This window comes from Martes martes (assembly GCF_963455335.1).
Source record: "Martes martes genome assembly, contig: scaffold_90, whole genome shotgun sequence".
NCBI lineage: Eukaryota > Metazoa > Chordata > Mammalia > Carnivora > Mustelidae > Martes > Martes martes.
Window position 1 is genome coordinate 308,680 of NW_027666423.1, and position 13,896 is coordinate 322,575.

Below are 13,896 nucleotides of genomic sequence, written 5' to 3' on the forward strand. Positions count from 1 at the left end.
ACGCTGATGTTGTGCTAAAGAACTACCATAAAGATGGGCAGTAAAAGGCCCTAGTTTTGCACATTACAGAGTACTTGTGAACACCCTCCCTCTAACATTTCATCCTCAATGTTTAGGACAAGAACTGAGCCATTCTTGCCATAATATAGATATGGTTTAACAAATGGAATTCCCAAATCAGTTCCCCCATTTTTTTAATGTGATACAGATGCCATTAGATTTATACCACACCAATGATAAACTCAAGATATAGCTATAACTAGGACTTGCAACAAGCAGACGAAGAAGAGGAACCCTCCTCCCATTTACTGTAACTTTTAGAACAGAAAACGGGGGCCACCTTGTAGTTATTAAGGTCACCCTTAAACAATGACTTTCTGGAAAGCCAACTTAATATCTCCTATTTCTTTCTCCTTTTAAATACTGTTAAAGATATCTTCCTTAACGTCTTGGACTTGACATTCTTACAATCTGGAGATTTCATTAAAACGCGGTATCTCCGCACATAAAAACACAACCACGATGACTGCTAAGTGACTGCCAACCACGGAAAACATGGCGAGCAGTTTTCCTAATTCGAGGACCCGCTCACCACCTGCCTGCCTTCTAGTCACCTGCACGTTAAAAGGTAGGTGAGGACTTTCTTAAAAATGGTGCCATGAACACAGGGGTCCCTCCGTCCTGGGAACTGTGGAACAGACCAAAGATAAACACTCATTTTTCCTTCTACATACTGCTTTCTAACTTTTTACGAGGAGAATGTTTATGTTCGGTCTGATGAAAATAATAAATTAAGTGTACCAGGCTCACCCTACCCAAGAACGGTGTTCCTGGATGATCCCAGAAAGGCTAGAACGTGTGTGTGCGCGCGCGCGCGCCAAATTCCCCCCAAAGATGTAAGCCTCGTAGAACAGGCACGCATCTTCCCTTTAAGAAGTGCTTCTGTATTAACTCGACTCCGGAGGGCACGGGCACGCCACACGCAGATTTGGGGCCAGTCGGGCCGTGGGTCAAAACACGTGCTCCCCACCGAAGCCGCAGGCTCGGGCGCGAGCGGCCGGAGTCAAACAGACTCCCCGTCGAACTTCTCCAGGAAACCGTCGGGTGCGGTGGAGGGGGGCGCGCCGGCCGGTGGCCGCTGTCCCACCTGCCGCCCGGAGTGAGAACGTTGCCTTTCCTTCCCGGAAATGGGCCTCAGTCCCTCCAAGGTTGCGCCAGGGGCCGGGCCCCAGTCCGCAGCCCAGAAGCCGGAGCGGGAGCCGGGGCCGCCGCGGCAGCCGCAGCGGGAGGCGAGTCGGAAAGCCGAGGCCCGGCCCTGGCCGGACTCCGGGAGGCCGTCGGAGGGGGAGGCGCGCCCGCGGGCACAGCCGCTCCCCGCCTCCAAGCCCGAGTCAGAGCGGCCCTGGCAGTCACGTCAAGGACGGGAACCCAAGCTTAACCGGGCTTCCGGGCAGCGCACGCAGTCCCTTGGGGCGTCGCACTCCCAGTCGGGGTCAGCGAGGGGGCGTTCGGGCCTGCCGGCGTCAGGGTCACGCTCAAGGTCACGGTCGGGAAACCAGCCATGGGAGAGACCCCGCTGCCACACCGACTGCCTGGAGGCGCCCCTCTCCCGCGCCTTCGGAAGGCTGGGGTGGGTGGTGGGCTCGCACCCCTGGGTCTTCCTGCTGGCGCCCATTGCGCTGACGGCCGTTCTGGGCACTGGCTTGATTTACTTACCCAAGGATGAAGAGGAAAACCTGGAGGAGCAGTACACCCCCATCGGGAGCCCGGCCAAGGCTGAGCGGCGCTTTGTGCAGGGACATTTCACCGCCAACGACTCCTACCACTTCTCCATCTCCAGGAAGAGCACTGACGTCCATTTCGCTTGCATTCTGGCGGTCTCCAACACCACCTCCCTGCTGGAACAAGAAATCCTGGAAGAAATCAGTCAACTGGACGCTGTGATACAGGATCTGTATGTGACCAAGGAAAACGGAACCCAGACGCGCTACGATCAGGTGTGCGCTAAGAACGAGGATTTCTGCGTTCCCTCCAACCCGCTCCTGGCTGTCTGGCAGAGGAACAAAAACCTCGACCTGGGAAACGTCACCTTCCCAATCTTCAACCCAACAGGCCAGCCCATCTACCTGGCCGGGACCCTTGGAGGAACATTTTTAGGCAAGAGGATGGGGAAGAACCAGTTACTCGTGAGGGCCAAGGCCATGCGGCTACTGTACTTCCTGAAGACTGAGGATGGCGAGGTCAACGAGCTTAGCAAGATGTGGCTGATCCATTTCCTGAACCAATTTAGCAACATCGAAAAGAGTCTGGCCTTGAAGAAGATCCAGGTACCTGGTGGCTGGGCCTTAGAGGGAGGCCGGGAGAAGGTGGGAGGAATAAGGGCACTTTTCCAAGGATTGTAACGGTAGCGCTGCCCAATTATTTGATGGAGTCCTTGCCTTGACGCTGGGAGTGCTCTACTCTATTTGGTACTTAATCCAATGTCCTTAATCTCACACATCAAAGGATGCCACAAATCTTAAATCCTTAGTAATGTTGATGGAAAACACAAATTCTACATCCTCAAGGTAGGTCTGTTCCATACAGACATTGCTCATCAGGTTTCCTAGTCAAATGTCTTTGAAATTCCTACTTTTAGTTAAAGTCTTTGCTGTTTGGGGAAGCTCCCTAAAACTTGTTTGGAGTTCACTGAAATTAAAAAAAAAAAAAAAAAAAAAAAACCAACGACAACAAAAAACCCTTCAAGCAGAATTCATGGTGTTTATGAAAAAAGAACTAGCTTAGCATTTTCTGCGTAAGTTCTAGCACAGTGCCAGGCACATGCTAACCATTCGGTAATGTTGGGCCAGCAAGCCCTTTAATACTTGTGAATAAGCCCGGTAAAGTGAGACAGCTCCTGGAAAAAGCCTTTGAATACCAGATCTTTCTGAAATATCAATGCACTTAAAATAGTAAAAGTCAACAACCTAATGAAATTTAGAAAAAGTGACACTTTTCTGTGGCTATTAATGACTTCACGGTCTTATACAGAACTCAGATTTTGTATATTCAGGAGTTTTAAACTTTGGGTTTTTGCAAGAGACTTTGGAAACCATGCCATAGAGTTGTGGGAAGAAGCAAATCTATGTTGTCTTCTTTATTCTAAAGTCATAGTCCACAAATTTTAACATGTCGTTTCAATGAATAAGCTGTAGTGTTTCAGTAGTTTTTGTCGCTTACACACAAATATTGGAATGAAAAGTTATTTACTTGGGTATATTTTCTGTGGCAGGTGGTCTACTTTACATCACTTTCCAGACAACTAGAATTTCAAGCCACTTCTATGACAGTGATCCCTTTGTTTCACTTGGCATACCTTCTAATCATATTATTCGCAATCATATCATGCTACAGGTAAAACAGTTTTATTAGTTGCTTAACTCTTTTAAAAAATAGTTGTGTGTGGTGAAATACATATAAAAGATATAAAATATGTCATTTCAATCATTTTTCAATGTGCAATTCAGTGGTATTAATTAGATTCACACTGTTGTACAACCATCACAACTATCTGTTTCTGAACATTTTTTATCACCCCAAACAGAATTTGTATAAGTCTCAGCTGGTAACCCACCATGGCCTCCCCACATCCCAATCCCTGTTAACTTCTTTTTTTTTTTTTTTTAAGATTTTATTTATTTGACAGAGACAGTAAGAGAGGAATCACAAGCAGGGGGAGTAAGAGAGGGAGAAGCAGGCTTCCCCCTCAAACAAGGAGCCCCACGCAGGGCAATCCCAGGACTCTGGGATCGTGACCTGAGCCAAAGGCAGATGCTTAACCGACTGAGCCACCCACATACAACCTTCCCCTGCCCCCCAGTTAATCTTTATCTACTTCCTATTTCTATGAATTTGCCTATTCTAGAGATTTCATCTAAGTGAAATCATACAATATTTGTTCTTTTGTGACTGGTTTATTTCACTTACTATAATGTTTTCAAGGTTCAACTATGATGCAGCATGTATCAAAACTTCATTCCTTTTCCTGACTAATGTTTCATCATATATAAACAGTGCTGTTTATTCACTTATCTGTTGTTGGGCACTTGAAATGTTTCCACCTTTTGGCTATTGTGAATAATGCTGCAGTGAACACGGGTATACAAATATTTGTCTGAGCTCCTGTTTTCAATTGTTTTCAGTATATACCTAGCAGTTGAATTGGCAAGTTATGTAGTTCTGTGTTTAGCTCTTTCAAGAAGTGCCAAACCACTTGCCACAGAGGCTACCCCATTTTACATCCTACCAGCAGTGTTTAAGGGTTCTAATTTCCACACATCCTCACCAACATTGATGACAGCCATCTTAGTAGTGGCAAAGTGTGGTTTAATTTACATTTCCCTAATTATGAATGATGTTAAGTATCTTCATGTGCTTATTGGCCATTTGCCTGTCTTCTTTGGAGAGATATCTATGCAAGTCCTTTGCCCATTTTTTTCCATTGGGTTGTTTGTCTTTTTGTTGTTGAGTTCTGTTGTTAATGAGTACTTTGTGTATTTTGGATAGTAAACCCTTATCAGATTTGTAGGGACATCTGGGTGGCTCAGTTGGTTGAACGTCGAGCTCTTGGTTTCAGCTCAGGTCATGATCTCAGGGTTGTGAGATCAAGCCCTGAGTCGGGCTCGGTGCTGGGCATGGAGCCCACTTAAGATTTTCTCTCTCTCTCTCTCTCTCTGCCCCTCTCCCCTGCTCATGTTCTTGCTCGATTGCTCTCTCTTTCTTTCTCAAAAAAAGATATATGATTTATGAATATTTCCTCCCACTCTGTCCTACGGTCTCTTCACTTTCTTGATAATGTCTTTAATGCACAAAAGCTTTTAATTTTAAAGAAACCCAATTTATCTTTTACCATTTTTCTTTTGCTACTTATGCTTTTGGTGTTACATCTAGGAATCTGTTGACAAGTCCAAGGTCATGTACCTTTGCCCTGTTTCTTTCTAAGAATTGAAAACCTTCTATGGTTTTAGCTCTTATATTTAAGTTGTTGATGGGGTGAATGGGGTGAATAGAGGTCTAACTTCATTCTTGCACATATGGAAACCTAGTTCTCCAAGTACCATGTGATGAAGAGACTGTTCTTTCCCAGTTGACTGGATTTGGCATCCTTGTCAAAAATCAATTGGCTGTAGAGGGGCACCTGGGTGGCTCAGTGGATTAAGGCCTCTGCCTTTGGCTCAGGTCATGATCCCAGGGTCCTGGGGTCGAGCCCCACATCGGGCTCTCTGCTCGGCGGGGAGCCTGCTTCCCCCTCTCTCTCTGTCTGCCTCTCTGCCTACTTGTGATCTCTGTCCATCAAATAAATAAATTTAAAAAAATCAATTGGCTGTAGATATATGGGTTTATTTCTGTGGACTCTCAATTCTATTCCATTAGCCTACATGTCTGTGGTATGCCAGCAACACACTGTTTTAATTGCTATAGCTTTGTTGTGAGTTTTGAAATCTGGAAATCTCAGTCCTCCAATTCTTTTCTTCTTTTTCATGATTATTTTGGGTATCCAGGGATTCTTGCAATTCCATATGAATTTGAGGGTTGACTTTTCCATTTCTTAAAAGAAAAAGGCAATTGGCATTTTGTAATAAGTATTTATAATAATAATAATAATAAGTATTTATATTTATATATATTTATATTTATATTTATTTATATAAATAAATTTATTTGTAAATTTAAATAAATAATTTAAATAAATAAATTAAATAAATCTGTAATAAATAAATTTATTTATATAAATAAATTTATTTATTAATAAAGTTTGTAATAAATAAATTTTGTAATAAAGATGTTGAATTTATAGGAAAAAAAAAAGCCTGCTTCTCCCTCTCCCTCTGCCTGCCACTCCCCCTGCTTGTGCTCCCTCTCTCTCTCTCTAACAAATAAATAAATAAAATCTTAAAAAGAAAAAGAAATTGTGGACAGTTTTGTTTGATTTGGTGTATTTTTTTACCTTACATATTTGCCAATTATGACCATTTGGAGGCAGATATGCTGATAGAACTAAACAACAAGTCCTTATTTCTAAGTTTGAACTAGTACTTTTAACTATATAAAAATATCTTTAATTTAATTGACTTAGATATCTTCATTGTTCTGATGTGGGCTTTATCTTGTTAAGCACTTAAAAATTGTTATCTAGGCCTTAGGGTTAATTTAGTCTCTTGTGATCACAAAGCTAAAATGTGAAAAATATCGACAAATAAAAGAATTTAGGTGTAGAAAGTACACTACAGGTTATATCATTCCAGTGATTCTCACAGCGGAGTCACAGAGACAACTGTTAAGCCCACGTATTCTGAGGCCTTGCTCTATTGAATCAAGTCTCTGGGGCTTCAGTTTGAAAATCTTATTTCAAAAACTTGTCTACTTGATTCTCATTTGTAGGTTGGTTTGGGAACAAATGATATAATTCAACCTCTAGATTTTAAGGTAGAGGAAAATGAGGCCCCAGTAGGCAAAGGGAGTCAATTAACTACAATGGGTACCTCTTTAGAGTCAATAAACTACCTCACAACTTTGTTATTCTGGAAAGAAAGACCACAATGCCCTAGAAAATGAACAAACCAAAATACTAAACAGCAAGTGTAGGAGGGAGGGAGGGAGCAAGTGAGAGAGGCAGAATGTGGAGAGGGGAAAAGACAAAATTCTGTCTTTTTCAAGTCAGTAGAGTTAAAAAAAAATGTTAAACTAGTGTGGAATCTACAAGGTACCAACAACTGGTTTGATAAAACTTGTCTACTAGATAGTTGGTTCTGAAGATACAAGTTCATATCAATTCTTGCTTATCTTTACAAATGACTATGGACAGTAATACAGAAAATAAATCCTGTACCAAAGGCAATTAGAAAATGATTTATATTTATGTGTCTTTGAAGACTTTATGTGTTTGTAACCAACATACTGAACACATAGGACTCATGAGGTATAAACATACAGCAACTTTATTTTTGTCTCCCTTTGTTCTCTTTAAGTTTTGTAGGTAGAGCAGTTCTTCCTCTGCCCCATGAAAACTCAGGCAGGCCCTGTGACTTTTGTGGTCATTCTTAGGTAAGACAAAATCCTCCAGTCTGAATTAAAATGTCCATGTCCATGTAATAGACAAAACAAAATCATGTAATAAAAAAAAAAAGCAAAAAATAACTAGATTTGAAGCTAAGGTTCCCCCCAACCCCCACGCCGCCAGCACTCTTAGGCAGAGTGTGCTGCCTGGGACAGTCCTTAATGGGGAAAAAAGGGACTCACCAGTCCTCTTGTAGCACTTTTCTTCCTACTTCTCATCTTGCTAAGTTGGCTCCTGGTTGGAGCATGCCCAAGGAGAAGAGGAAAAGGAGCAGGAAAATACTTAAAGTAAAGATGTTGCCATGATGGTTCAATTCATGCCTTTTCTGGTATCAAAAATAAAACCCATTCTCCTGTGAGAGTGTTTCTAAGTTTCTTAGACACCTCCCACTCCTCTCTCTCTGTTATCACAGAGAATCTCTTATCTCTGTTCTGGGCCGGGCCTCCTAGACAGTCCCTAAAACATTGGCCGTCCTGCTCGTCTCAGATCCTTACACAGGAAGGCTACTCCTTGCATACCTGCATTTGCCTCACACAGAAGCCTTGCTCGAACACATTTTAGGGTTCAATATTCATTGTCTTATAGTGAAGTCATAAGAACAATAGTAAGACTTTTCCAACTTTATGCTCTAACCTGAACCTCCTTCTACAGCACAGTAGTGGTATGTTGAGCTTCCAGATTATTTCAAACTTGTCTAACATTTTGGAAAGGTCAAAACTCACCCCAAATATTCAATCAGTTTCTGAAACAATCTGGGGAAAATCTTTCCCTTCTCAAATACACTGGAAATTATTGTTTACTCATGGGAGACATGATTACCTTTCAAGGGAGATAAGGATCTCTCACCAAACATACAGAGTGTTTTCTAAGGACAGTAATTTCTAGTTCAGCCCTTCTCTGCTAAGTGAATTAAAACTTCAGAGGATGGGCCATCTTGCTGTCAGCGATGCCCAAATCGGCCTGAGCACTGGAATCATATGAGGAAAGATTCAGACGTTGAGACCCTGCAGCTTCCCCACAAACCTGTCGCGTCAGGACCTGCAGAGCTAGGTCCCAGGAGATCCGAAGTTCTAAGACTCTCCGAGGTCATTCTGATAAACTGCTTAAAACCGAATCCTTCTAGGGCACTGGAATATCTGCACATGTATCCACCAAACTCCTACAGTGTTCACGTTCAAATTTTTTCCTCCCTGGTCTATTGAACATTAAAATAAAGGACATTGAGGGGCCCCTGGGTGGCTCAGTGGGTTAAAGCCTCTGCCTTCGGCTCGGGTCATGATCTCAGGGTCCTGGGATCAAGCCCCACATCGGGCTCTCTGCTCAGCGGGGAACCTGCTTCCTCCTTTCTATCTGCCTGCCTCTCTGCCTGCTTGTGATCTCCATCTGTCAAATAAATAAATAAAATCTTTAAAAAAATAATAAAAATAAAATAAAGGTCATTGAGAGAAAGTCAACTCAGCAATTAAAATCATATCTCCCACCCTCTGGAAAATTTATACCAAAAAATCCGGAAACTTGAAAGAGGGAATGGAAATAAATGTGTCATATGTAACTTTTATCCTCCTTAATCTTTCTGATTTCAGAGTTCATCTTTGTTACCTTCTTCTTTTAAACTGCCATAAGCCAGTATTGTTTTTTTAAATTATTTTTAAATTTTTTTTATTAACATATAATGTATTATTAGCACCAGGGGTACAGGTCTGTGAATCGACAGGTTTACACCCTTAACAGCACTCACCATAGCACATACCCTCCCCAATGTCCATAAACCCACCACCTTCTCCCTACCCCCTTCCCCCCGGCAACCCTCAGTTTGTTTTGTGAGATTAAGAGTCTCTTATGGTTTGTCTCCCTCCCAATCCCATCTTGTTTCATTTATTTCTTTCCTACCCGCCAAGTCCCCCACGTTGCCTCTCAGCTTCCTCATATCAGGGAGATCATATGATCATTGTCTTTCTCTGATTGACTTATTTCGCTCAGCAATAATACCTTCTAGTTCCATCCATGTCATCGCAAATGCCAAGATTTCATTTCTTTTGATGACTGCATAGTATTCCATTGTATATACATACACACATTTTCTTTATCCATTCATCTGTGGATGGACATCTAGGTTCTTTCCATCGTTTGGCTATTGTGGACATTGCTGCTATAAACATTTGGGTGCCTGTGCCCCTTCGGATCACTACATTTGTATCTTTAGGGTAAATATCCAGTAGTGCAATTACTGGATTGTAAGGTAGCTCTATTTTCAAGTTTTTGAGGAACCTCCACGCTGTTTTCCAGAGTAGCTGCACCAGCTTGCATTGCCACCAACAGTGTAGGAGGGTTCCCCTTTCTCCGCATCCTCACCAGCATCTGTCATTTCCTGACTTGCTAATTTTAGCCATTCTAACTGGTGTGAGGTGGTATCTCATTGTGGTTTTGGTTTGTATTTCCCTGATGCCGAGTGATGTGGAGCACTTTTTCATGAGTCTATTGGCCATCTGGATATCTTCTTTGCAGAAATGTCTGTTCATGTCCTCTGCCCATTTCTTGAATGGATTATTTGTTCTTTGGGTGTTGAGTTTGCTAAGCTCTTTATAGATTTTGGATACTAGCCCTTTATCTGATATGTCGTTTGCAAATATCTCCTCGCATTCTGTCAGTTGTCTTTTGGTTTTGTTAACTGTTTCCTTTGCTGTGAAAAAGCTTTTGATCTTGATGAAGTCCCAATAGTTCATTTTTGCCGTTGCTTCCGTTGCCTTTGGCGATGTTCCTAGGAACAAGTTGCTGCGGCTGAGGTCGAAGAGGTTGCTGCCTGTGTTCTCCTCAAGGATTTTGATGGATTCCTTTCTCACATTGAGGTCCTTCATCCATTTTGAGTCTATTTTCATGTGTGGTGTAAGGAAATGGTCCAATTTCATTTTTCTGCATGTGGCTGTCCAATTTTCCCAACACCATTTGTTGAAGAGGCTGTCTTTTTTCCATTGGACATTCTTTCCTGCTTTGTTGAAGATTAGTTGACCATAGAGTTGAGGGTCTATTTCTGGGCTCTCTATTCTGTTCCATTGATCTATATGTCTGTTTTTGTGTCAGTACCATACTGTCTTGATGATAACAGCTTTGTAATAGAGCTTGAAGTCTGAAATTGTGATGCCACTAACTCTGGCTTTCTTTTTCAACATTCCCCAATAGGGATTGCATTAAACGTGTCGATTGCTTTAGACATTTTCACAATATTTGCTCTTCCAATCCATGAACATGAAACATTTTTCCATTTCTTTGTTCCTTCCTCAATTTCTTTCATGAGTACTTTATAGTTTTCTGAGTATAGATTCTTTGCCTCTTTGATTAGGTTTATTCCTAGGTATCTTATTGTTTGGGGTGCAATTATAAATGGGATCGACTCCTTAATTTCTCTTTCTTCTGTTTTGTTGCTGATGTATAGAAATGCAACTGATTTCTGTGCATCAATTTTGTATCCTGACACTTTACTAAATTCCTGTACAAGTTCTAGCAGATTTGGAGTGGAGTCTTTTGGGTTTTCCACATAAAGTATTATATCATCTGCAAAGAGTGATAGTTTGACTTCTTCTTTGCTGATTTGGATGCCTTTAATTTCTTCTTTTTGTCTGATTGCTAAGGCTAGGACTTCCAGTACTATGTTCAATAGCAGTGGTGATAGTGGACAGCTCTGCCATGTTCCTGACCTTAGCAGAAAAGTTCTCAGTTTTTCTCCGTTGAGAATGATATTTGCTGCAGGTTTTTCATAGATAAGCCAGTATTGTTTTAAGAAAGTATTCATTATAGTCAAATTTTAGTCTAACAAAGCAACTTATTTTTGCTCTGGAATTTTGTCTGTGTGGTTGATTTAGGGCCCTGAATTTAACTCCTAGAACTGGTGGGTTGACAGAAAGTGAGCTACAACCATGGTGCAGAACATTTTTTTCATAATAAGAAAGTTTAGCTATTTTACTGTTACAACAGTAAAAGGTCTTTAGTCATGTTGTTACTGTATTAGAATCAATGCTTCCGTTTCCATAGTTGACTCTTAGGTTTCAATCCAAACTTAGTTTGTCTCTCCTACTAAAAATGTCTAGAGATGAGTATCAGTCATTTGTTTTGAAGCACTTAACAAACAATGTGAAATATAAATTTTAAAATTTTTAAATGTAATGTGGTGGGCACCTGGCAGGCTCAGTCAGTTAAGTATCTGCCTTCAGCTCAGGTCATGATCCCAGGGTCCTGGGATCAAGTCCCGCATCAGGTTCCCTGCTCAGCAGGGAGCCTGCTTCTCCCTCTGCCTGCCACTCCCCCTGCTTGTGCGCTCTCTCTCTCTGAAAAATAAACAGATAATCTTTTAAAAAAGTATAATGTTGTGGCTGTTGGGTAGGTAAAGTACTGAACCCATACTTTAAAATGCTGTCTATATATTCCCACTTCTGGGAAATGGGCCCAGGCTGTGTTATTCTAAATGGACTACATTTCCAATTCTTTTGCAATTAGTAGCAACTTTTCTAGAGCCCGCTTCAGCAGTAGATGAAAATCCTGAAAACGTCTTAGGAGGAGTCTTTCTACATTTTGCTAACCAAAATACATATTGAACTGGCTCTGAAATACATGAGCTATTTAGGCTTGCATCTATGGTGAGCTGGAGTCAAGGGTTGGGTGAAAAGAACACTGGATATGGATATTTACTCTGCTAAGGCTTGCCCTCCCTTTGCTGTGGTAGTCCATTTATACTCTTTGAAGAGCAGAGTGGAATTAACCATCAGGAGTGTTTTAGTATAACTCTGTGGTTCTCGACTACAATCAGTGGAGTAGTAGCTTGCTTACCTGCAGAAGAATCGCCTAGAAAGTTTTGTAAAAGCTCAGATAGCTTTTCTGTTCCCTCTCTCCTTTTTCCCACTTGGTCTGGGATAGTGCCTGGGAATTAAAGGTCTCCACTAGACTAGTACGGGAATTATTGCCCAAGAGCCTTCTGAACAGGTGTCCAAGTAAAAAATGTTACAAACTGATGGAATTTCAGTATAGAACCTACCACCACAAATCCCATGATTTTTCCTTCCAAATTTACAGGTGTGACCGCGTACGTAACAAAATGTGGACTGCAGCCTTTGGGGTGATTTCTGCTGCCTTGGCAGTGGTGAGCGGCTTTGGCCTGATGTTGTACATGGGGGTGCCATTTGTGATCCTAGTTGCAAATTCACCGTTTCTTATTCTGGGTGAGTAAAACAAAACAGGAGGTTACATGTTGTATATGTGAGGGTGTGGGGTAGATAAGGGAGGGAGTTTAGGTTAGATTAAGCAAAATAATTATATCTGGGTGGTTCTATAGATCAAAATGAGGTGACAGGAAAAAAGAAAATAAAATTGAATTGTGTGTCTTTAGAGGGAGAAAATCTAGCACCCCAAATGGAAAAACACAGACAAGGGACATGAACAGATGGGTCACACCCAAATCTAAAATATGAATCACTGGAAATAATAAGAAAAAAAATTGACCTCTCAATTAACCAAGGGATACAAATTAAAACAAAAATGGACACCTTGTTTTCATATCAGATTAATGAATATCGGCAAGATTGAAGGAAGGTTGTATGGAAATGAACACTCATCCTGCTAGCGGAAAACTGTAACCTGGTACACCCTTTTTTGAGTCCAGTTTTGCAAATCAAAAGACTTAAAAATTAAACAGGGAATGTCTTTGACTTACTGATTCCACTTCCTAGGAATTTGTCCTAATAATTGGACAAGTGCTCAAAAAGTAAAAGCATGTTCACTTTGGCATTATTTAGAACAGGAAGGTTTTGAAAACCATTTAATTCCCTATCAGCATGGGATTGGGCAACTCAAATGTAGCATATTAAAATTGTGAATCATATTCAATCCTTAGAAAGAGGTAGATTTATAAGGTATATAAGGTAGACAAAAGATATATAACCACTACCAGAAAAATGCTTGTTATGAAACAGGGTGTTCAAAACAGAAAGATATAGTTGTATTGGTGTATTTGTATAGAGCAAATTCTGGATGGATATATGTAAAAATGAAGGGTGGAATTACAGCTGTTTAAATTTTTTCTCCATATTTTCCTATACTTTCAGAATTTATTTTATAGGGGAGCCTGTGTGGCTCAGTGGGTTAAAGCCTCTGCCTTCGGCTCAGGTCATGGTCCCAGGGTCCTGGGATCGAGCCCCGCGTCGGGCTCTCTGCTCCGTGGAGAGCCTGCTTTCTCCTTTCTCTCTGCCTGCCTCTCTGCCTACTTGTGATCTCTGTCTCTCGGATAAATGAATAAAATCTTTAAAAAAATTTATTTTATAATAAGCATGAGAAAACAAAGGTGTTTCTCCTTGAGAAAATAAGGAGCTTGGAAGAGGTAGTATTTGGTTTCCCAGGGGAGACAGTGGATGAACTGTATGCTGGATGTCAGGGCATCTCTTCCTAGTACACAGCCATACTTAGTCACTCACCCCCCCCCCCACAGCCATTAATAACAAGGTTAAGGTGTATCTAATTGATTTCATGTAAACCAGGATTGTATAGTTTGTGTATTCACAGGAGTGTGAATGGCTCTGTGTGTGTGTGTGATTTAAACAACTCAAGAAATGTGCGAGGACAATTTCTGAATAAGGTTCTATAAATAATAAAACTAGTTTTTAGGGCGCCTGGGTGGCTCAGTGGGTTAAGCCTCTGCCTTCAACTTGGGTCATGATCTCAGAGTTCTGGGATCGAGTCCCGCATCAGGCTCTCTGCTCGGCAGAGAGCCTGCTTCCTCCTCTCTCTCTGCCTACTTGTGATCTCTCTCTGTCAAATAA

The 13,896-nt window shown here is 41.5% G+C and overlaps 1 protein-coding gene across 1 annotated transcript; it reads left to right on the plus strand.

Annotated features, from left to right (window-relative positions):
• Positions 1-1,187: 1,187 nt before the first annotated feature.
• Positions 1,188-12,303, plus strand: LOC308338023 (patched domain-containing protein 3-like; the record flags this gene model as incomplete). The annotated part of the gene is made up of 3 exons (XM_080831582.1): positions 1,188-2,327; positions 3,272-3,393; positions 12,158-12,303. Coding segments are annotated over 3 exons (1,408 nt in total), but the record flags the coding sequence as incomplete, so codon positions are not given.
• Between the last annotated feature and the right edge of the window lie 1,593 nt (positions 12,304-13,896).